This window comes from Elgaria multicarinata, chromosome 3, assembly GCF_023053635.1.
Source record: "Elgaria multicarinata webbii isolate HBS135686 ecotype San Diego chromosome 3, rElgMul1.1.pri, whole genome shotgun sequence".
NCBI classification, from domain to species: Eukaryota; Metazoa; Chordata; class Lepidosauria; order Squamata; family Anguidae; genus Elgaria; species Elgaria multicarinata.
The window spans coordinates 40409151-40431354 of NC_086173.1; the positions used below are offsets into that span (position 1 = coordinate 40409151).

General features: G+C 41.4%; 1 protein-coding gene across 1 annotated transcript in view; it reads right to left on the minus strand.

Annotated features, from left to right (window-relative positions):
• RGS9 (regulator of G protein signaling 9) overlaps positions 1–22204 on the minus strand; it is a 64285-nt gene extending 42081 nt beyond the window's left edge. The window contains exons 1-6 of the mRNA XM_063120041.1: positions 22052–22204; positions 11110–11206; positions 4968–5018; positions 4698–4804; positions 3916–3967; positions 2950–3008 (exon numbers count right to left, since the gene is read on the minus strand). Coding sequence (XP_062976111.1) covers positions 2950–3008; positions 3916–3967; positions 4698–4804; positions 4968–5018; positions 11110–11206; positions 22052–22114 — 429 coding nt within the window. The 5' untranslated portion in view covers positions 22115–22204. The remainder of the gene's footprint in view (positions 1–2949; positions 3009–3915; positions 3968–4697; positions 4805–4967; positions 5019–11109; positions 11207–22051) is intronic.

Sequence of the window (22204 nt, forward strand, 5' to 3'; positions counted from 1 at the left end):
AGCCCTTTGATGAGTTACAGGAACATAGGAAGCTGCCTCATACTGAGTGAGACCATTGGTCCATCTAGGTCAGTACTATGCACACTGACTGGCAGCAGCTCTCCAAGGTTTCAGGCAAGAATCTTTCCAACCTTACCTGGAGATGTCAGGGGTTGAATCCAGGACTTTCTTCATACAAAGCAGGTGTTCTACCATGAAGCTATAATGACCCTTCCCCAAAATGTGACTCCTTTTTTCTTCTGTGCATGGACTTTGCTGAGTTCCCCTCCCTCCTCTGTAATATAGTTCATTCATCCATTCGTTTCATTTCTATACCATCCAAAAATCGAAGCTCTCTGGGCGGTTCAAAAAAAAATTGAAACCCCAAAATATAACATAATAAAAACATAATATAAAACCTTTAACAGTTTACCTCAAGTCCTAATGTCATTACACTGTGTTTTTCCCTGGCCTTGCTCCACATCATTGGCTGGCAAGGGTAGGGAAATACTTTGCCCATTTATGTCAGGAGGACACGAGGTCAGCTGAGCCACATGCTATGGAGGGGGACAAGGGAACTTGATATGGGACTGCCATTTTTACTGGTGGCCCATTGGTTCTGAAAACATGGAGCTCCACCCTCATTCTAACCTGGCATGGTGACTAAGGGAGCAATCTTATGCGTATTTATACAGAAAGAAGTCCTACAACTCCCAGTCTGAACATGCATACGATTGTGCCTTAACTGCTTTAGCTGGTCAATCTGTTTATTATTATATCTTTTTAAAAAAATCCTTCTAATAATACAACATGTAATTCAACATGTATCAACAAAAATCTACACAGTGCATCAACATTACATTAAAAAAACACCACCTGACTTATCAGTTTTATTCATCTCCTCTGCAGTCCATCAGCTTGTAAATGAATTTGTGAACTTCTTTATCACTTTTCTATAGTTCCCAATAGTTAAAATAATAAAAGACAGCAAAAGTCACCATCACAAGACAATTTGTTGTTAATAATTTCTGCGGACTTTATAACAATCCTCTGAAGAAGGCCTAAAAAAGCAAGAGGCTGAGACGCATGAGGCTTTTGTATAATTTTTTTTTCCTATAGCATCCTGAGACTTTTCTCCCTTGCTGTGTACATCTTCAATGTTCACCCACCTTGCACCCCTAAAAATTAAAACTACAGTATAAAACCAGAGTAAAAAATGAATGAATCTTCCCTGCACCCATTTAGTAAATAAATGAATTTGAACTAGGGATGTCAGAGAAACCTACTACCAAAACAAATGAGTTCAGATTTCTATGAATCCAACCCACAGATTCTGCAGTGGACCAACTTTTCCCCAGTCAGGCAGATTCTGCCAACTTGAGGACAGTTTTTCTAACTTTCCAGAATTTTGTGCAATTTCAGTAATAGAAAAATATGCATTAAAAACAAACAAACCCCCAACTGAAAATGTGCATTTCCCCCATAGGCTATTTGGGTGTGTGTGTTCTCATTTGAGGGATGGAGGAATTTGCACATTTTTACAATTGTGGATTTTCACACATGTGAATTTGTGCAAATGCAAATTTTTGCAAATTTGGAAACTACTATCGGCTTCAGCTGATACGCCAGCTGCTTCCCTTCCTAGAGACCATAGTACATGCGCTGGTAACTTTGAGGCTCGACTTCTGCAATGTGCTCTTCGTAGAGCTACTTTTGTGCCTAGTCCGGAAACTTCAACTAGTGCAAAATATGGCAGCCAGGTTGGTGACCACATTACCACCCCACATCTAGGGGTGACCACATTACACCAGCTTTAAAATCACTACACTGGCTGCCAATTAGTTCCGGGCGAGGTATAAAGTGTTGGTTATTACCTTTAAAGCCCTACATGGTTTGTGTCCAGGTTACCTGCAGGATCGTCTTCTCCTGGACAATTTGTCCTGCACATTCAGGTCCTCTGGGAAGAATTTACTTCAGCCAGCAAAAACTAGACTGACAACTGTTACCCAGAGGACCTTCTCTTCTGCCGCTCCCAGACTGTGGAATGGCCTGCCATTGGGATCTCTCTGCCATTGGGAGAGATCTGCCAACTCCATAGCCTTTCTGAACATAAAAAAGCAATAAAGACTGACCTCTTCCAGCAGACCTACCCAGTCGAATTTTAAGAAGCCTAGCTGTTATTTTAATAATGTATTAGTTTTATATGTTTTAATCAGTTTTATGTATTTTATAATATTTTTGTATTCTATGTTGATCCCCGCCTTGATCCAGAGGGAGAAGCGGGTAAGAAATAACAGCAACAACAACAACAAACTCTGATTCTGTTGCTGAGCACACAACAGAGCAAAAGGTGCCTGACCATCTGCAGAACACAGATGGATCAGAGTTTACACAAGCTGTACATCCCTAGTTTAAACTTTGCCAGCCAAACAGCCATTTTGGCCAGATATATACTCAATAGTGACTTTCTCAAGGATCTATGCAAGAGGAAATAACAGACATCGTGAATAATGTTTTCCACTTCTCCCACTCCACAAGCATTTCTCATATGAAATGCTATATCACTTAATCTATGTCCATTGCCTGAAAGCAAAGAGCACAGAAAACTGTTCTAAGGTTAAAAGGTTTTAGTTCAAAAAGATCATTTCATCAATTTTGTAACTACTTCATAAGGAAATAAACAGACAAGATTCTGGAAAGCAGTATTGGCCAATCTTTTCACCACTCAGGATTTCAGAATTGCCTTGGCATTGACTGGCGTTGACTGAATAGGAATCCTTTGGCCAAGCTACACCTATTCAAGATCCTATTGATGGGAGCTTGCCAGGAATTAGAGGTTCCCATGCACATCAAATTAAATCAAAATAATACAGCATACTGATCCAGAGCAGAAATTGTGGTACTAGTCACATGGTATTAGGCAAGATGCTTAGTCAAAAGCTTGCATAAGACGATAGAATACCTTCCTACCTTTTCATATTCTTCTAGAATTCCTTTCCGCTTAATATTTTTCTTGGCTAGGTAGATGGCTGGGAATTGGGGGGGAAAAGAGGACACACTATTTTCACAATTACAGAAACCAAATACATGTACTTAATGAGATGGCAGAAGAGCAAAATTACCCAGAATGGCATATTTTTTCTCCAAAGACAGACCCTGTCCTGGGTGCATCCTCATGGTTTTTCCAAGAGGACAGATCTGATTCCAGTGTATGTCCAACCCACGTGTGTCAGTGGGCTGGACATACTGGTCCATGGTTCATCCCTATGAATTCACACCATAGGTGTGGTGAAGGCAATACCAATCTGGGTTACAATGATAGCAGTTGTACAGGTGGAAGCTTAGGGCAAGAATGGGGAGAATATTCCAAGGGCAACAGCCAAATGTCTCGGACAACTTTTCCTACTGACAAATGAATTTCTCTGTAATAGTTAGAAGTTTTTATACGAGTGTAGATTGTGTGCAGGTCTAAGATCAAAATGGGTGCACTCTTTATGTCCCTGGACAGCAACTAGTTTTGCCCCCTAAAATGCTCTGCTCTGTGGGGAAAAACCTGCCCCATCTGCAGAATGCTACCATATCAGGAAGATGGGTTTCTAGCCCAGCCTTCTTGCTTGTTGGTCAGTTTAGTGTACAGGGATTCTTTTTACAGAAGGAGCATTCTAACATGCGATCTTTCCACAGACACCCTAGGATGGGATGCACCACACAATTTAACTGAATGTGTTCTGAGCTACTATTTGAAAGAATAGTTAAAGTGAAGAGAGAATATGGGGATGGACGACTCTTTAAAGAGGGGTATATAACTCTTCTCCAGAAATTATTGTTAATATGAACATTACCAGCGATGGCTCACTATGACTCTGCCCAGGGATACATCTGTCGTTTAGATTTTATCAAGAAGGCAGAGAGTGCCTCCCCACTGTTATGGCTTACCATAGTCTGTATCTTCCGCTGCCCACTGCTGGGTTGGCCAAAAGTAGGGTGTCTGTAGGAAGGAACAAAATAACTATGACTCGAATTATCAATCGATACCTTAAATAAAGTCTCTGAACAAGGAGAGGGGAACCTTTTTCAGTCCAAGGGCTGAATTGATTCTGCGCAAGCATTTCAGGCTTGCATGGCAGCAGGAGGGAGGAGCAATATCCTAAAGTGGATAGGCCACAACACTGATGGCATGTTGCCACCCCATAGCAGCAAAACTGTGGGGTTTAGTGAAGAAGCAGTGAAGATGCAGCACCATCAAGGCAGGGCCCTTGCTGGTGCAAGCATTAGACCTTTCCAAAGAGCCTTCAGAGAGGCAGGTGGATAGCTTTTCTCTTGTCTGTGGCAATTTTTATTTTTAACCCATCTTTCTTCCAGGATGGAATTCAAGGTGGCATATGTTGCATTCCCAGATGGTCTCCCATCTAGACACCAACTAGACTCAGATTGCCTTCATTTCAGCTGCAACACCTGGGGCTACATCCTGGGGTCACCTTTGCCTTTTCTTAATGCTTCCTATTTGTATTTGAAGCTTTTTATTTTTTATTAGTTTTGCACTGCTGCTACTGCATCTCAGAGATGGCTTTATTAAGTTTTTGTCTTACATTTTAGTTAAGCTGCCTTATTGATCAGGTTGGTGGAAAAGCCGCACGATCGAGAAAAATGCGCTGTGGGTCTAAACTGCAACGCATTGCAGCCTACCTTTCCTATGCTTTGGCTATCACTGTGCTTACCTGAAATCTGTAGAGGCTGCTATCTGGCCTGAGAGTGAGATTCTTTGGTTCCTGAAGAGGATAGACGTATCCATACTTGACAATCATACTTCCCAAGCTTAGTGCCTCTAAAAACAAACAGGGCCAACTGCTTTCATTGGTGCATACACAGGAAAGCCAAGCATTCAGAACCAACTCACTATTTAAAAGACAAGAATTCGGATACCATGAAAACAACAACGGATGCTCAAAGCCTGTCAAAGCACCAATTGGTTTCATGTGTCTACCTACCTTCATCGGTTATTTGCAGGCGCTGAATAATCCACTGTGACATATCAGAACCTGCAAGGCAAAATCAAGAGCAGACAAAGTAAATGGTCAGAAGCCCAGTTCTTTACATTCTGACCTCAGTGACCTGCCAGTAGTAACTATCTCTAATAAAGAGGCCTTGGGAGGAAAACAGATCCAGACATGCAACTACCACCCTGAGCCATAAAATAATTGGAGACAGAACATCATCATCCCCCACTCCAAGGGATTTAAAGATGGTTAGGAAAAGTGATCACTGTCCTAGTGTGCATACTCATTTCACGTTCGCGTCTGATAAACAGAGTTTGCAGATTTTTGCATTATTTCTACAAACACAAAAAACCTGTTTGACCAGAAGGAAGACTGAGACAACAGAAATACATGTGTATATGCCATGGGAAGCAAAACCCTTTTTCAAACCAGTTGAATACTCTTAAAAACAATTGCTTGCTTCCAGCCTTAAAGGGGGATGTTTGATACTGCATCCAAATTCGTAAGAATCCATCAATACTGTGCAAAAAAGCTGAGCCAAGACTTAGTTGTACAGTATTCCCATATACTTATCTGAACCCTACTCTCAAAACATTATGCACAGTGTTTTTCCTAGTTTTCCATCTACTGTAGCTGTAAGTGCCGCTGCTAGCTCATCTCCCAAAATGACATCTAGCTGCAGGACTCACAGCCATGAAGCCCGGGGATCAAGTTGTCTATCTAATAACAAACTAGTTGCAGCATGAAAGTGAAACACCCTGGCAATTTGATTGGAAGGGCCAGAGTGTACATCTCAGCAACCTACCAATCAGTGTGAGAGAAATGGAGTGGAAGGAGATGTCCTGCTATAGTGGAGAAGCTGCCTTTTCTGTACAGCACTCCAAAGCCCCACCCCCACCCCCAGTAATGCACCTGCAGTAGAAAGGAACTGCCTTCTCACACTCTTCAAGGCAAATGGCTTAACTTTTGATTTCAAAAATATTGGCTTCCCATGCAGGGTCAATATGAAATTATACACAACCTGCCAGGTCATAGGTAGGTCCAAGCTAGAACTTGGTGGCTTGGAAGCAGAAGCAGCAGATCAGAAGTATGGTGAGAGCTAGAGTGATGTAGAGGCTAGAATGTCAGGCTACAACCAGGGAGACCAAGGTTCAAATCTCCACTCAGCTGTGAGGTTCACTGGGTGGCTTTGGACCAGACACTATTTCTCAGCCTCACCTGTTGTGAGGATAAAATTGTGGGGAGGCATTTACATTATTTGGGGTTCATTAAAAGAAAGGTGGGATATAAATGTAATAAATAAAATAGATGGCAGAGGTAAGAGTGTGGTGGGAGTTAATTAAAAAAACACTGTGAACTGGATTTCAGGTTTATTGGCTTTCCAGATCTGTCTATATGCGGGGAAAGCCCCGCAGTGGCTGCAGTTCCGCACTACGTCAGTTAGATGATGCAGGCGCAGTTTTGTAGGCACCGTGGGGCTTCCCCGCGAAGCTGCGTATTGAAAAAGTAAGGGTAAATCCAACTTTTTAAATTCAACGGCGGCAAAGTCAGTATGGCTCTTTCATCATCTGACGTCGCTCTGGGGCCAATCCTAGGGGCGGTCCTGGTGGAAGGCGACCAGCAATTGGTCACCTTCCACCAGGAAGAGGGCGGGGTGGCTCTGGTACCTAGATGGCTGGCCAGCCTCCTCAGTGTCCACCCTCCTCAGTGTCGGGATTACCTACTGCCACCCCGGGAGAGGGAAACTGTGGGGTTTCGGAGGGAGGTGCCGCCAACCTGGAGACAGCACCTCGGGATACCTGATACAGCTGATTAGTAACTTTATCAACAAACATCCAACAAGCATTCAGTCAGATAAAGGTCAAGGAGAAGATAAATGGAGAAACAACTGCTCCAACATGCCAAAGTAGATGACAGTTATGTGTTAATGCCCTGTGGTCATATTTAGCTATCTACTATAAAGCAACCCACCCTGTAGCCTTCAGCATATTAGAACAAACTTTATCCCACAATGGTCATAGAAACAATGTAAACCAACCGGTGAGTTTGAGGTGAAGTATGCTGGAGTGAGAACCTGTCTTAAGAGAAAACCCCTGTAACCTGATCCTATCAGAAACAATTATAACTCATGTTTAGCCTAATGGCAACCCTGAGCTGCCTATGGATTTTAAAAAAAAACACTTCAGTAACTACTGTTGTGTCTCTAATTATCTAAATCCACTTGCTTTTTTAAAACGCATATTCCTTCCACTTCACAATGCACACGTCTTGCTGCATATTGTCTTTAAATATTAAGATTTGCAACTTAAGGGATAAATCATAAACCAACGTGAGGGGAAATGGGAACTGAATTGTGTTCTCTTGACAAGATGACTCACTGGGAACATATGATTTCCTGCATGAAAGAGAAATGGTGAGATAGCCAGGAATCGTGCAATTCAATTAGAGGACCTGCTCGTAAATTAAAGGTCAGGGCCTATTACTTAAGGAGTAAAAAATAAAGATATGCATGGAACTAATGCAAAAGGATGTGTTACAGTCTTCGATAGAGATATATTGGGTGAGTTGTAGCAAAATTGCTGGTGTGGAGGAAAATGATACATAAAGACACCAAAATCTTTGTTTCGGAGTGATTTTTTAAAACAAGAAGAGTATAGTTTTTATCCCATGTTTACTAAACAGCCCATTAGAGCTGGGGGATTCATGAATCTGGAATTAAGCCTCCCCCAGCCCTGCCATCTTACTCTGCAGTCAGCACTTTAGTGTATGTTAAAATTAAAAGTTTTAAATAGGGCAAGGCTTTAGGAATGCACTGATTCTCCAAACATGTACAAAGCTTCATCTCCAAATGCCGTCAAGATGTGGATTACCATGTTGACCTTTCCTGACATTACATTGCTTGAGACTCGCACCAGCAGTCAGGAGCTCTTATCCCCACTGACTGCTTCCTGAAATAGATGAAATTAAAAGATTAGCCTGTCATTCAGACCTGACCTAGCCCAGCTTGCACCTGTTCTTCTCCCTTAAGAGGTGATGCTTCTTTTAAAAATCCTGGGGAAAGCTCACCAACCTCTGGCTTATCGTGAGTGAAGGTACTCCCGTTTATTACAGAGGAAAATGTGGCCTAAGATACCCAAGCTTCCCTTCTCCTTAAATACACAGAAACACGTTTTTCAGCAAACCTCATCAAATCAATAAAATGCAGCGTTGGCAGGACTGTAAAGGTGTTTACAGCCTGGAGAAAGGTAGGCATGATTTAAAAGTGGAGAGGAGGATACCATCAGATTGCACTTGAGATAAGGCTGACGTCAATATGTATGCTACTGATGTTCAAAGTTCAGCAATGTTAACGTTCTCATGTGAATGCTGACAATCCCAGATTAATTTTATTGTTGTTTGAGTATGTGAATTCTTAACCAAAGGGCAACATACAAATATATCAAGCAACTAAATAAATACATTTTGTGACCATCCAACAAAGATGTACATTTCTCTGCTTCTAAAATGTACATGTACGTTTAGGTAACTCTCAACATTGACTGGTGTATCTCTGAATTATAAGACATTTAGGATGCAATCCTATGCTTGTTTAGATGCATAGGAGTGCACCCTTACAAATTTGTCTGAGAGTAGCAGTATTCACAATTTAGACAATTACCACATTTTGGATATTTGTTGTATACATATTTTAAAATAAAAGGTATCCAAAGAAAAATAAGGAATAACATTTCCCAGTAACTGTCATATCAGCATTCAGGGGTTATCCTTTTCCCAATAACCTATTCATTTGTATTAATGTGTAATCAGTCTTTCAAATAAATCTAAAACTGTATTGGCACTTGCTTTCAAACATGCCATTTGATTGACTTGTCACTTCCTTAATAACTAGTTGCGAAGGGAATGTGTACACTGCCTTGGGTTCTTTGGAGGAAAAAAGGCAGAATATAAATGCAATAATAAAAAATAAAAAAATGTGAATGTGCCTATTCTGTATGTTAATTTTTCATCCACCTTGAAAGTTAAAAGTCATTTATTTATTTTTAGTTATTTATTTATTACATTTCTATACCGCCCAATAGCCGAAGCTCTCTGGGCGGTTCACAAAAATTAAAACCATAATAAAACAACCAACAAGTTAAAAGCACAATTACAAAATACAGTATAAAAAGCACAACCAGGATAAAACCACGCAACAAAATTGATATAAGACTGAAATACAAAGTTAGAACAGTAAAATTTAAATTTAAGTTAAAATTAAGTGTTAAAATACTGAGAGAATAAAAAGGTCTTCAGCTGGCGACGAAAGCAGTACAATGTAGGCACCAGGTGGACCTCTCTGGGGAGCTCATTCCACAACCGGGGTGCAACAGCGGAGAAAGCCCTCCTTCTAGTAGCCACCTGCCTCACTTCCTTTGGCAGGGGCTCACGGAGAAGGGCTCCTGTAGATGATCTTAAGGTCCGGGCAGGTACATATGGGAGGAGGCGTTCCTTCAAATAACCTGGCCCCAAACCGTTTAGGGCTTTAAATGTCAATACCAGCACTTTGAATCGGGCCCGGACCTGGACTGGCAGCCAATGAAGCTGGAAAAGGACTGGCATAATGTGATCTCGCCAGCCAGTGCCTGTTAGTAAACGGGCTGCCCTGTTTTGTACCAGCTGAAGCTTCCGGACCATTTTCAAAGGCAGCCTCACGTATAACGCATTGCAGTAATCCAAGCGAGAGGTTATCAGAGCATGGATAACTGTAGCTAGGCTATCTCTGTCCAGATAAGGGCGTAGTTGGTATATCAACCTAAGCTGAGAAAAGGTGCTCACCTGTGCCTCAAGTGACAGTTCTGGATCCAAGAGCACCCCCAAACTACGGACCCCATCCTTTAGGGGGAGTGCAACCCCGTCCAGGACAAGGCAAACATCACCTCGCCAGACAGATGAACCACCCGCTAACAGTACCTCCGTCTTGTCTGGATTGAGTCTCAGTTTGTTAGCCCTCATCCAGTCCATTACCGTGCCCAGGCACTGGTTCAGAACAGTCACTGCCTCACCTGGGTTTGATGAAAAGGAAAGGTAGAGCTGGGTATCATCCGCATATTGATGACACCTCAGTCTAAAGTATAAATCATCACTATGGTCAAAAATGCTCTTTCCCAGGTCGAGGGCCTTTCCAAACAATCAGTAAACATTGAGTTCCTGAATTAGAAAGATCAAGCCAATAAAGCAGCTTCCCATGAGAGGCCACTGTGAACCATTGCTACAATTTTCCCATGCACTTATATCTGCCAATTTTGGAGGGCTTCATATGTACAAGAAGGGGAAAAGGTAGCAAAGTATTTACATGCTGTGTGTGTGTGTGTGTGTTGTATAAGAAAGGTGTTTATAGTGTATTTCCAGAGTTGCGTTGAATGAACATAGCCGGCAGGCACCAAAGGAGAGCACAATTGTTATACCAGACTGTACTGACAGGTTCAAGACATCAAAGCACCGCTACCTAACTATTTCTTATTTAGTATCTTTGAGGGAAGGAGGCAGTAATTTACAAGCATAGAATATGGCTTAGACATCAATCCTAAACCCACTGAGCTTAATAGGACTTACTTCTGAGTAGACTGCACCGTTTTGCTCTTGTTTGGTGTTCCACAGATGATACATTTTTTAAAAAAAAAACACTTAACTTCAGAAACACATTTAAAAATGTAAATAATTGTTTAAATCTATAATGTAAAAATATAAATAAACAATAGAATTTCTGGAGTAGAAATTCAGCTATTTGCCCTAACCCATGTGATGTGCATGATTTAATTAAAAAAAACTTTTACTCTCCCTATGGGGGGTGGAGAAATTTATTACAAATTTTATTTCTTCATGGTGTCAAGATGGCAGTGTCAATAGCTTTGAAGACATCTCCCTGTGGCAGCAAGACTGGGTTGTTGTAACAGCCCTGCCAACATCAAAGGGGGAGATAAAGTGATGATGAATACCAGATGGTCTTCTATAAAGGAGATTAAGGCGTAATCCTATGCATTTTTAGAGATGGCTGGCTGGGGATGCTGGGAGTTTTAGAATTTTTGTTCTGTGTAAAGATGCACAGGATTGTGTCCTAGGTGCCTGTTGTTGTCTTCTATTCTATCACACTTACCTGTCATAGCATGTGGAATGTCGGTGACCATGACTTTCTGAGTGTGCATTTTGATGCCAGAATTTGGATCCTGCATCTCCACCAACAGAACTTCCAGCTGCAAATTATAGCGGATACATGTTAAGAAACAAAAGGAAAACGTGGGAATTGCGAGTGTGTGCAAAATAAAGTCAAGATTAAAACAAGAGGAGAGGATCAAAAGTTTCAGCAAACTCAGTTGATAGCCATGAACATAGCTGAATATCCCAAGATGCATGTCTTTGGTTGTAACTTCCAAAAGGGGTAGCCAAGAGAGATGTTAGTCTGTTACAGAGAAAACAACAGTCTTGTGGCAAGTTACATACTATCAAGTGACTATTTGATTTGCCTCAACTGTTTATAGTTGAAACAGATCAGTAATGCCTATCACTTAAGCTATTTACAAGCAATCAATTTTATCAGTTGTGAGATGTCTGCACAGGTTTCTGCAGTTTATAACTTATAAATATCTTAGACCAAACATATTTTAGGGGCTTCTTTACACTAGAGTTTTATCCCATACCTTTATTGGGGCTTCTGTTTATGGATTCTTCATGGGATTAAGATCTGCTCCTTTACACATGCTTTTGGGGGGGGATTTCCTTTCTATGTGTTTCATTATACAGCCACTAGATGGCGATGTGGTGTAGTGGAATTGTTCAATTACACGTAGCCACTGTCACACTTCTAGAATAAAATGCAAGACTTTCTCCGATCTTTTTTATTAAAAAATGGTAAAGGTTCTAAAGCAAAGGAAGGTTGACAACGGTATGCAAAGGACCAGCAAACTTCCATGAGTGTCCAATCTACACAAGCCTTGTGTAGAGATGGCCTAAATATCTCCTTTTCCTATGTGCCCTATTATACACTTTGTGATCTATGGAAATCTCCTTCTAAATGGTGCCACCAGGGTATCAGGTTGAGTCAGCAAGGGCAGGAAGAGAGGTATCCTTGGGGGCTAACTCCAAAGTATGTGACTCTCTCTCCCACTGCAGACCATCCAAAGTCCAAGCCTGACACTTTTCCAAAGCATTGCAAGATTTACCTGTTTGAACTAGCTTAGGATAAAATTGAGAAAGGTGAGATGGGTTTAATAAATGTTATTCTGTTTGGGGAGTTGGGGACAGTTTATAAGTTTCTATAAATAAAATAATTTTGTATTTCCCAAACAGAAGTAAAATCTCTGATGATGTCCAAATATGCAGTTTACTAGGGTTTGGAAAGAAAAATATTTCATGCTTCCCCAACCTGGCCATCACCAGACAACACAGCTCAGTTTCCCTTGGAAGAGATTCCACTGAAAATTTCACTTTACTTCATAATAAACAACTTATCCACAAATATATGTAAAAGTTCAGCAGATATTGACCTGATTTGCAAGTCGCAGTAGCAATTCCTGGGTTGTTTAACTCGGGAATTGTTGGGACAAATGAAATGATGAGACTACTATCTGCCATGTGGTCGTAGCTTCTGTTTTTCAATAAACAAGAAATTTTGTGATGTGTGAACAGAGAAACTCTTGTTTAGCCCCTAAACAACCCAAAGTTAATTCAACAATTGTTTGTGGTTTGTTTTGGGGTTAACTCTAGACTTTTAACCCATAAACAACCCAGAGTTTCTGGGTTCACACCAGTGTTCCTGGGTTGTTAATTGAAAGTGAAAATAATAAGTGTGCAGCTCAAAGTCAAAAAAAGGCCTCAACAGTTTAAAAAAATGGGAGAGGGAAGGGAAGCTGGCAACCTTCTACCCTCTGATATTTCACATAGAATTGTCTAGCAGGCCAGTGGGGGTGCATGAAACTGTGCGAGGTAAATAAGACAACAAAAACAAGAACCATCTCTATCAATATAAATGAACTTAGCATGTATACAATTTAGAGGACATTTAGCATATACTGATCCAGTTTGCATGACACAACAGTCCACCGAGGATTAATTTAGCTATGGGGGCTGTTGTGTCACATCAAGTGAACATGGGCAACCTTTTGTATGGCTTTGACATGTAAATCCAGTGTCATAGATTGTTTGAGGGGGCAGACAACCCTCAAATAACTCTAAAACAAGCTATGGGTTATTTGAGAGTTGTCTACCCGCTCAAACAACCCAGGATCTGGGTTTGCACAAAATGACAAGCTATGAGCATGCTGCTACCACTTGCATATTCAAAATTGCAGCCGCTGTGCTCCACTAAGCCCCATGGGAAAATTAAGCCATTGTGGCTAGTGTTACAAGCAAAGGAAGGAAAGGAACCTCTTGTGCAAGTACTGAGTCATTACTGACTCTTGGAGGGACGCCAGTTTTCGCTGACGTTTTCTTGGCCTTATAGTGGGGTGGTTTGCCGTTGCCTACCCCGGCCATTATTACCTTTCCCCCAGCTAACTGGGTACTCATTTTACCGACCTCGGGAGGATGGAAGGCTGAGTCGACCCGAGCCGGCTGCCTGAAACCAGCTTCTGCTGGGATTGAACTCAGGCCGTGGGGAGAGTTTCAGCTGCAGAAACTGCTGTTTTACCGCCCTGCACCACACGAGGCTCAAGCAAACAACAAGCAAACAAGCCCACTTTTCCTGTCTCACAGGTGGTGACCACCAGAGTTAACTGGGTTAAAGTCCCAGAATTTGCTTTCAATGTCAAAAATTGACACCCAAAACTCTCATCCCCAAATCCCAAAACAAAAAAGACACAGGGTGCTTTTTGATGTGGATGATTTAGCAGCACCCAATTGCTGTTGTAGCAACTTTGCTTCCAGACTTCTGGAATCCAAATGACACTTTGTAGCCGGGTGGGAGCATTCCCCCTTTCCAAGAATAAAATTTTTGGAGGGGATAATTTTCATGGGAATCATAGAGTAAGTTCAAAAGGTTAAACACCCTCTCCCTACATACAGACAGCTGGAGTAGATGACTTTAACCCTGCTGTTAGTGTGGGATAGGTACTTTCCCCCCTTGCCATGTCATATTGGCTTTAAAGAAAAACACTTAATATATTCAGGAACAACTGCAAGATCATTTGACCTGTGCAGGAAAAGGGCAAAGATTATGATCGCCCAACCATAACACCACATGACCTGCATAACACAAAGGCCTGGACTGTTTCCTGATTTAAAATAATTGACTTCCTCTCCACACTTGGTATAAAAGGGCTTTGATTCCTCTCTTCTCCCATCTCTCTTTATATGAGTGGAGTGATTCTGTCCTGGTTTAAGGAGTTGTCAGAGGAGTTGAATCAGTGAGAAGCCGTGTTACTTGCATCTCTTCCATTTTACCCAGAAGGTTGTACCTATGGTGGAATACAATAGGTTGCTTAACCCCAACAGCTTGGAGAGCTGGCTGCATTTCCCAAAAGTAAAAGAAGCAATGCATCCTGATGCCATTGCGGGTTCGTTACATCTAGCTTATCTTTTGCTCATTTGAATCATAACTCAAAATGCACTTGACATAGGATTTGTCATATGGCTACTTTTCAACACATATCCATTAATACCTAAAGAAGGGCAGCTCCACACATTACAATTGCAGCAAAAAGGCAGTTATATATCCATGGGCTAAGGTTCTGGACACATGCAGATATGTATATGACATCCACATTTTGTGAGTTTGCTGCAGGAAACCCGGGAATAGTACTTATAGCAATAATAATGTATAGAGTAGTCCTTCAAAGAATAGGAGAACAAGCCCTTTCTAGGATGAACGAATGCCTGGGTACAGACTCTCTTTGTCACTCTCAAGCCTTCAAACCTCACACACTAGATTCCTACTCAAAATATTATTGGTTCAGCACTTTATATTGAAAGAAATTAGTACATTTCAGGAGAACCTTAAGCATCAGAATCTTGCTGAAAGTCTTGGCATGTACAAAATGAAGCATCTTTCCCAAGTGTCTCCACCCCTTTATCCGAAGTCCTTTAATTAGGGTAGGTTCTATTTTTTGAGCCTGCTAGTTCTGAACAGACAAACAAAGGGTTCCCAGTATATCCCCACTGTGCCATCCAGTTCTGCTTCCATCAGTTAAGAGCAAACATATTTTTGTTCAGAAAAATAGTATCAATCCTCCGGTGCAGGGCACACTGTTTTCCTAATGAGCAATGAACTCCAGAGGCTTGTCACTTCCCTTTCCCTGCTGAGTCCCTCTTGTCATTTAAAAAATAGTATATATCAAAGGGAACAAGGGAGATTAGCTAGGAAGTTTCCATTGGATGCTGCCCACTGACTCAACCACAAACCAAGCCCTTGGCTGATGAGAACTCAGCAGGTCTTTTCCCACTTCTCAGAAGGGAAGTGGCTGTTTATTAAGAGTCTTGAAATATTAAAAATTGCTAGTCATGCGAGTATGTCAACCGAGGTCGCAAAGGGCTAATATAATGATGATCTGTTTTCTACTTCCTGGCTTCGATCACATTTTGTAATAGAACTAATGTATTTGTGTAAATTTACGGGGTGGGGGGGCATCACAAAACATGATGCTGAACAAGTGGCTCTATGTTTGCCCTGCACGAATGCCTCAGAGCTTATTGACATGAAAGAGAGATTCCCCTACCTTGAAAAGAAGTCCAGCTTAACAGCAAATTAAGGTCAGGACATTGCCACATTTCCAGGGTCCTTGAAATGTTATATTAATACAAAAGCGGGGTGGGGCTAACTTGAACCTGCACACTCTTTAAAAAGAATGCTTCAGGGTATCATGGCATCATACTGCATAGCCCTGCTGGCACATGTACCAACCACACCCTTTGTGGTTTGTGGCCATACACACGTACCAACTTATGTACATAGAGCTGCTCTACATTAGGTTGGACCTGGGGACAACTGCATCCCTCCTTAGGTGGAGGAGTTCTACACACATATGTACCCATGTACAGCCTCCTCATGTAGCCACTGAAGGAACAGCCGGTTGGGTCCTGGCCAGAGAGCATGCCAGCAGCAGGTTGGTGGCGTTAGCTGATGAGACCCCATGATCCCCTCACATATTGGATGAATGCATGTGGGGGAGGGTTGTGTGTACCCCCTAATGGACCTTTGGCCTTACCCGTTAGCTCCATCCCTTTATATACAGCTTATTTTCTTCCTTCCCATGTGCATGAATGTGGAGGTCTCCCAATTATGATTATTTTATTTTATTTCCTCTTCCCTATTCCCCTCAGATCAGTCTTGTTCACATCAGTAGCATACAATGAAAATTGGTTCTTCTAGTGCAGGAGGCGGCAATATTTTGGGGCCATGGACACATTGGGCAATTTGAGAAACTGTCCTGGGCATCACGACAAAATGGCTGCCACAGGAGACATGGCCATGGAAAATAAATCTGCCCCAAAGACTGAGTAAAAGTCAGAGGTGGATTGTGAGCCCCAACATACTAAACAACTCTTTTGAACTCACAGTTTTCAGCACCAACAGAAGCCTATCTCACCGTAATCCCAGTATTAATTAATGTGTTAATTTTTTTAAAAATAGTAAGGGTAAGAATAAGAGGGGGAATGAATGGTCCTCCAAATGTAGTTGGGCTACATCTGTCCATCAGTCCTAGAGTAGCCAACGGTGAAGGATTATGAGAGATGTAATCCAACAACATCGGGATGGCACTCACTTTCACCTGTGGCTTAGAGGTTAGCTGTGGCACAACAATTAGTGGGCAAAAAGCAATGCTATACACACACACATACACAGAGAGAGAGAGAGAGAGAGAGAGAATAATTGATATACACTTAGGTTTATTCAAGATGCACTTTTTCTTGTGATACATCCTATATTATTAATGCAAAACTTACCCAGACTGGAGTGTGTGTGTGCGCACACGTGCTTTATTACCATTTTTCCCGAATATAAATGATAACCCTCTTCACTCCCCCCTCCTTCGTCACTTACATTTGCTAAGATGAAAATTCCAGATCCATTCTCTGGCTGATAACAGCATTTCAGCTAAGTCTGTCCATCACCCTCCCAATTATTTATTTTTATTCATTTATTACATTTTATGTAATATATTATGCTAACCAAAAACATGTGTCACTCAGACACAACTAAGATCGCACAATATTTCCCAAAGATGAGTTCATTTATGGACCCTCAAACACTGGGGTTGTATTAAAAAATAATAACAATTCTACTGCTGAAAGCACGTTTCCATAGGACTAAGGTCTTCTACGCTCCAACAGGAATAGAATATAATGCTTTCGAAATCAGCTTTCATACCCCACAGTCAAAATGTCTACAAATGAACACTTAATGGATTTTGTCACTACCTGGCATTCATTTCAACTTTTGACACTTAGTATAATTATCCCAACTGGTTGCCACTAATGAAGCCTGCACTGGCATAAGGACAAATAAATAAGAATGAGGGCTTACTCCTTTGCCCACCTGCATTGAATTTCCTCATGCCCCGATGCCAAGGACTCGTGTTTCCTGTTTCCCAACCTGCCAACCCTCTAGGCTGCCCAGCAACACCAAAGCTAGCTACTGGAGCAGGGACCTCTCTTAACAACAAGCACAGACATTCGTTTCATTTCATGATGATTTTATTTCAAGCTGCCTCAGGCATTTTGAAAAGGCAGCAACAAAATAAATAAGGAAAGAATGCAGGTAAGGGTGCTTCCAGGCGTGGCTTTTATCATGCAATCGCCTTGCCTCATTCACAGAAATTTCTAAAGGGTCCAGATGACGTAGTCTTCATCTTGTAACCCTCCTATCCCCCCACTTCTTCCACCTTTTTTCTTTTCTCAAAATTGCCATTATTGATGAAAAGATAGGAGTGCCTTTTGACTGGTAGAGCTAGGAGCCCTTTGTGTGGAAGCTAAACGCCACTCTATCTGTGTTTTGGAATATAACCCCACAGTTGGCTCGTCTTAAGAGGGGTCATGCCAGTAAACTATCCGGCTGACATTTTGTAAGGACTGATTTCTTTTAAAATCTATTTTAAAGTGTTTTAATCTGTTTTTATTTTATTTTACCTTGTACCTCTGAAATTTTCATTGGGGAGCGGTATATAAAAGTTGTAAATAAATAAATTTGTTTACATGACAGACAACACTGGAAAGGGAATAAGAAACTTGAGCAAAACAATAGGAAGCTGTGCCAATGTGCCTTGAAACTGGGTTATTGAGGGCCAAACCACATGATATATTTAATTGGGTGGCTAGCAATCATGCCTAGTTTCTTTTCTTTTTAATTAATACTCATCATGCAGTGGGGGAACGGAACATTTTTATCAGGAACACAGTGCATGAAAAAGGGAGGGGATTAATCCCCTCCTTCCCCAGCTGCAATCCTAATGAAAATAATTCCCACCCCCTTTGCAGCACTGAATGTTAGGAAAAAAGCTCCTCTCAAAAAGGCAAACTGAAGGCACAGCAATGGTGGCATGGCCACATGGACCGGATTTGCACAGTACAACAGCCCATGTGGCTTAAATTACCCATGGTGGCTGTTGTGTTGTGCCGGGCACCAGCAGGTACCATTTTTGCTTGGTGCCTACAGGTATCCGGCTTGCCATGGCTTGTTGTATTGTGCGAAACCAGGCAGCACGAGTCATTTGAGGATTAGACTCCTCAAATAACCCTTGACTTCTTTTAGGGTTATTTGAGGTTTGTCAAAGCCTGAAACAACTCCTGCAAGACACAAAAAGCCATGGCAAACTAGGCACTCATTGACGCCATACAAAAATGGCATCTGTGGATGCTTGGCACCATGTGACAGTCCCTGTGGGTAAACTAAGCCACATTGGGCTGTCATATCTTGTGAACCAGGCCGCTGAGGTCTGGGATGAAACCTGCTGTTTACGCAGCTACTTTTTGCATGTCTGGTTTAGTACTCTTGCGCAAAATCAGAAGCAGGGAAAGTTCCCATGAGAACATCCTTAATCCCCTTAACCCAATGTATGTCCGTGGGAATAAAGGCCAGTTTACAAGTTACAATTTACACACTGATGACTGGCTTGAATTGCTCTGTCTGGGAAATGCTACCACTGGGCATCTTTCACCATGCTAAAGATTGGCAGTGGAGTGGTGAACATCCACATTGACTGCACAACTAAACAAAGCCCACCAGCCACATATATTGCCAGATACATAAAACCTTTTCCTTTTTATGGTCCTGGGAAGAGCAAGGATCAGAAGGACACATCGCTGGTGGGATGCATTTGGCTTGGTGTGTCACACGTTGCTCAGACCTTTCCTTACCTGTTTGCATTGTGTCTGTGTTACATCATTTCACCATGTTCTGGGGTTGCCGGATGTTATGAAGTGGAATATACACACATACATACACACACACACACACACACACACACACACACTATAATAGATTCCTCCCCACATCCAACATTACAGCTGCACTAAACAGAAGCCCAAGCATTTAAGTTTTCTTCCTCTATTAATGAAAATGTGAATGTGGCAATCCTGTCAAATCTTTCCTCGTTGATCCTTTTTCTAAGGTGAGCAATATGACTCATTGGAATAGTAATTTACAGCACAATACTATACAAGTCTGCTCAGAAGCAAGTTTAATTCAGCTGGGCTTACTCCCATGTAAGTAAGCATAGGATGGTAGCCTTAATTCCATTACAGTATAGAGTAGCTTTCCCCAACCTGGTGCCCTCTGGAAGTTCTAGTCTAAGAGCTTTTCTACACAAGGTTGATAATTGCTGTACCTACTATCAGAATTGAAATCCAAGCTCTATGCAAAAAGCTTTCCCCTTTCTAATTTTCTCCTATATAACCTCTAGGTGGAGCTGTGTTAGAGGAATAGCACAAATACACATGTAGAAACAGTGCTTTCACAAAGAATACCCCTTTTTCCATTCTTAAAAATAAAACATAAAAAATTGCTCTGAAATTACAGAAGCAAAACTGAAGGATCATAACACTGTCTAAAGAATCTGTAAACAACCATAAGGAATCATGAATGCACAATAAATGCCTCATGTAGAAAAGCTGTAAGACATCTGGAAAACTCCAGGGTGGGGAAGGTTGGTATAGGATCATATCTCACAGTAGGTTCCATTTTTCTTAAAACATTTTGCAGACATTGGTGGGATCTGCTACTTAAATTTTAGATGTAAATAATGGGGGCTTAGTCTGTTGCAGTAATGCTATGAGACCTCAAAATGGAGAGGGAGAGCCAATCAGCTTGATTTTAAATATTAGAGGGAGGAAGGACAAAATCCAAAAATAAGAGTGCATGATCTCTACCACAACCACTCTACTATCTCTGGGCAGTTTAAATAAATGTGGCACTGTCTTACATTGTGCTTTTATACAAGTGAACAGTGTAAGGATAACTTATTCTAATCTGTGCCCCCCCCCCAAAAAAATGTTTTTCCTCCATATATGCAGCTTCCTAATATAAGTGGAATGCAGTTCATAAGCTGGTCTTTTGTTCCTTCCAGAGTCAATCCGTTTGCCTTCTGTGGAATTTGCAACCATATAAATCAAAACAGAGTGTGGCCCAATTGCTCTTTTCAAGGAATGTTGACAGACTCTAGGAACAAACAGTTCCAAAGGAAAATATTGTGGTATCCGTTGAGCGTGAAAAGTACAGTATCGGAGATGTATAACAAATATTGTGACATGGAATAAAATCACACTCCCTCTCATCTCTTTCCTTTTCACTCGTATTCCTGGCAGCTACTCCTATGTTGATGCTCATCTGAAACAGTGGAGATGTGAGTGTGTACCTATGCTATGGTACAGCACACAAACCTGAAATGGACAGCTGTATATATCACTGGGAATTCAACTAATTCTATTCACCAGGATAAGCCCCAGACAAGAAAGGCGGAGCACTCATAAAAGAAAAGCTGGTTTAAAATCTTTTCATACTGGGGTTCTATTAAAACGCTTTTCTATAGATGCTTTGGGGGAAAGGAGGGAGGTAGTTAATCCCAAATATAGCTAACTATCAACATGCCTTCTCTAAGCCTTAAACAATTGTAACAGCGTATATACAGCCTCTTCAAGGCAGATGATAAACAGGCAGCTAATAGTCTTACACTGTCCTTTGAAAATAGCCCACATCAATATACCATTATGGGTGCCACTTAAATACTTGCTATAATTAATATGGGTTAGTTACCGCCGATACAGGGCGTAGTTAATAGATTTTTCTCACCCTTTCTCTTTACACTTGAGTGAAATAAGGATTCTGATATATGGGAAGTGGTGAGTTCCACCCCAGAGGGATAACCCCAGAATAATGACTGCAGCATACAAGTGTCTAATCTTGTTATGTGGGGTCCGGATATACCTGCAGCAATGAATGACTTCTGGGGTAAAGTGGGAGCGGGGAGGGAAATTAACCAGATTATGATTTGAATCAGAATTAGGGCTGTAAATTCTGGGGGCAATTCCTTTTATGACTCAGAATTAAAATATTCTGAGGCATCAAAGGCATCAAAGAAATAATGCACACAACACTGCAAATGCAAAACTTGTGAACAGAAATGAAAACAGCATGGATGAAGTAAAACAGCAAGGATTAAGAATGGCAGCATTTGTTTAAGGAATCCAAAATTATAGTCACCGATGCCTGCTGAATTTTATTTCTAGCCGCTACTACTGTGCCCATGTGCAAACAGGAGCACGTAACAGGTTGCTTTCCTTTGGAGACTCCAAAGAAAACAAGGACATTTGTCTCTAACTGTGCTACTGCAAAATAGTAGGGAAGAAGAAATAGAGAGGAACAATTCATTTTCAAAACTAAATGAATAAAATCACAGGATTCCCCCCCCCCCCGCCCCAAAAAAACATTTTTAAAAAACTAACAAAAATGGCACACTTCTCCTGATAGCATGCTTATTTCTTGCATGCAAAATCCTTGTCCTATACCATTCTGGTCAAAGGACAGATGTTTCATAGATGTGTTCAGGGTCCCCGTGATAGGTACTCCTATTCATCTGTTAATCAGGTAGGTTCTAAAAATAATAGCGAGTTACCTTTTTCAGGAATGCCATTCTTGGCCTGTAACGCTGCCCTTGATCTATGCGTCTGATGGTCATCGTGTTCTAGTTAGTTAAGCCAAAAAGGTACAAAAGAAGGGGGGAAATGAGGCTTAACCAACTGCAGAGAGAAAGATAGTGGTGGTGGTG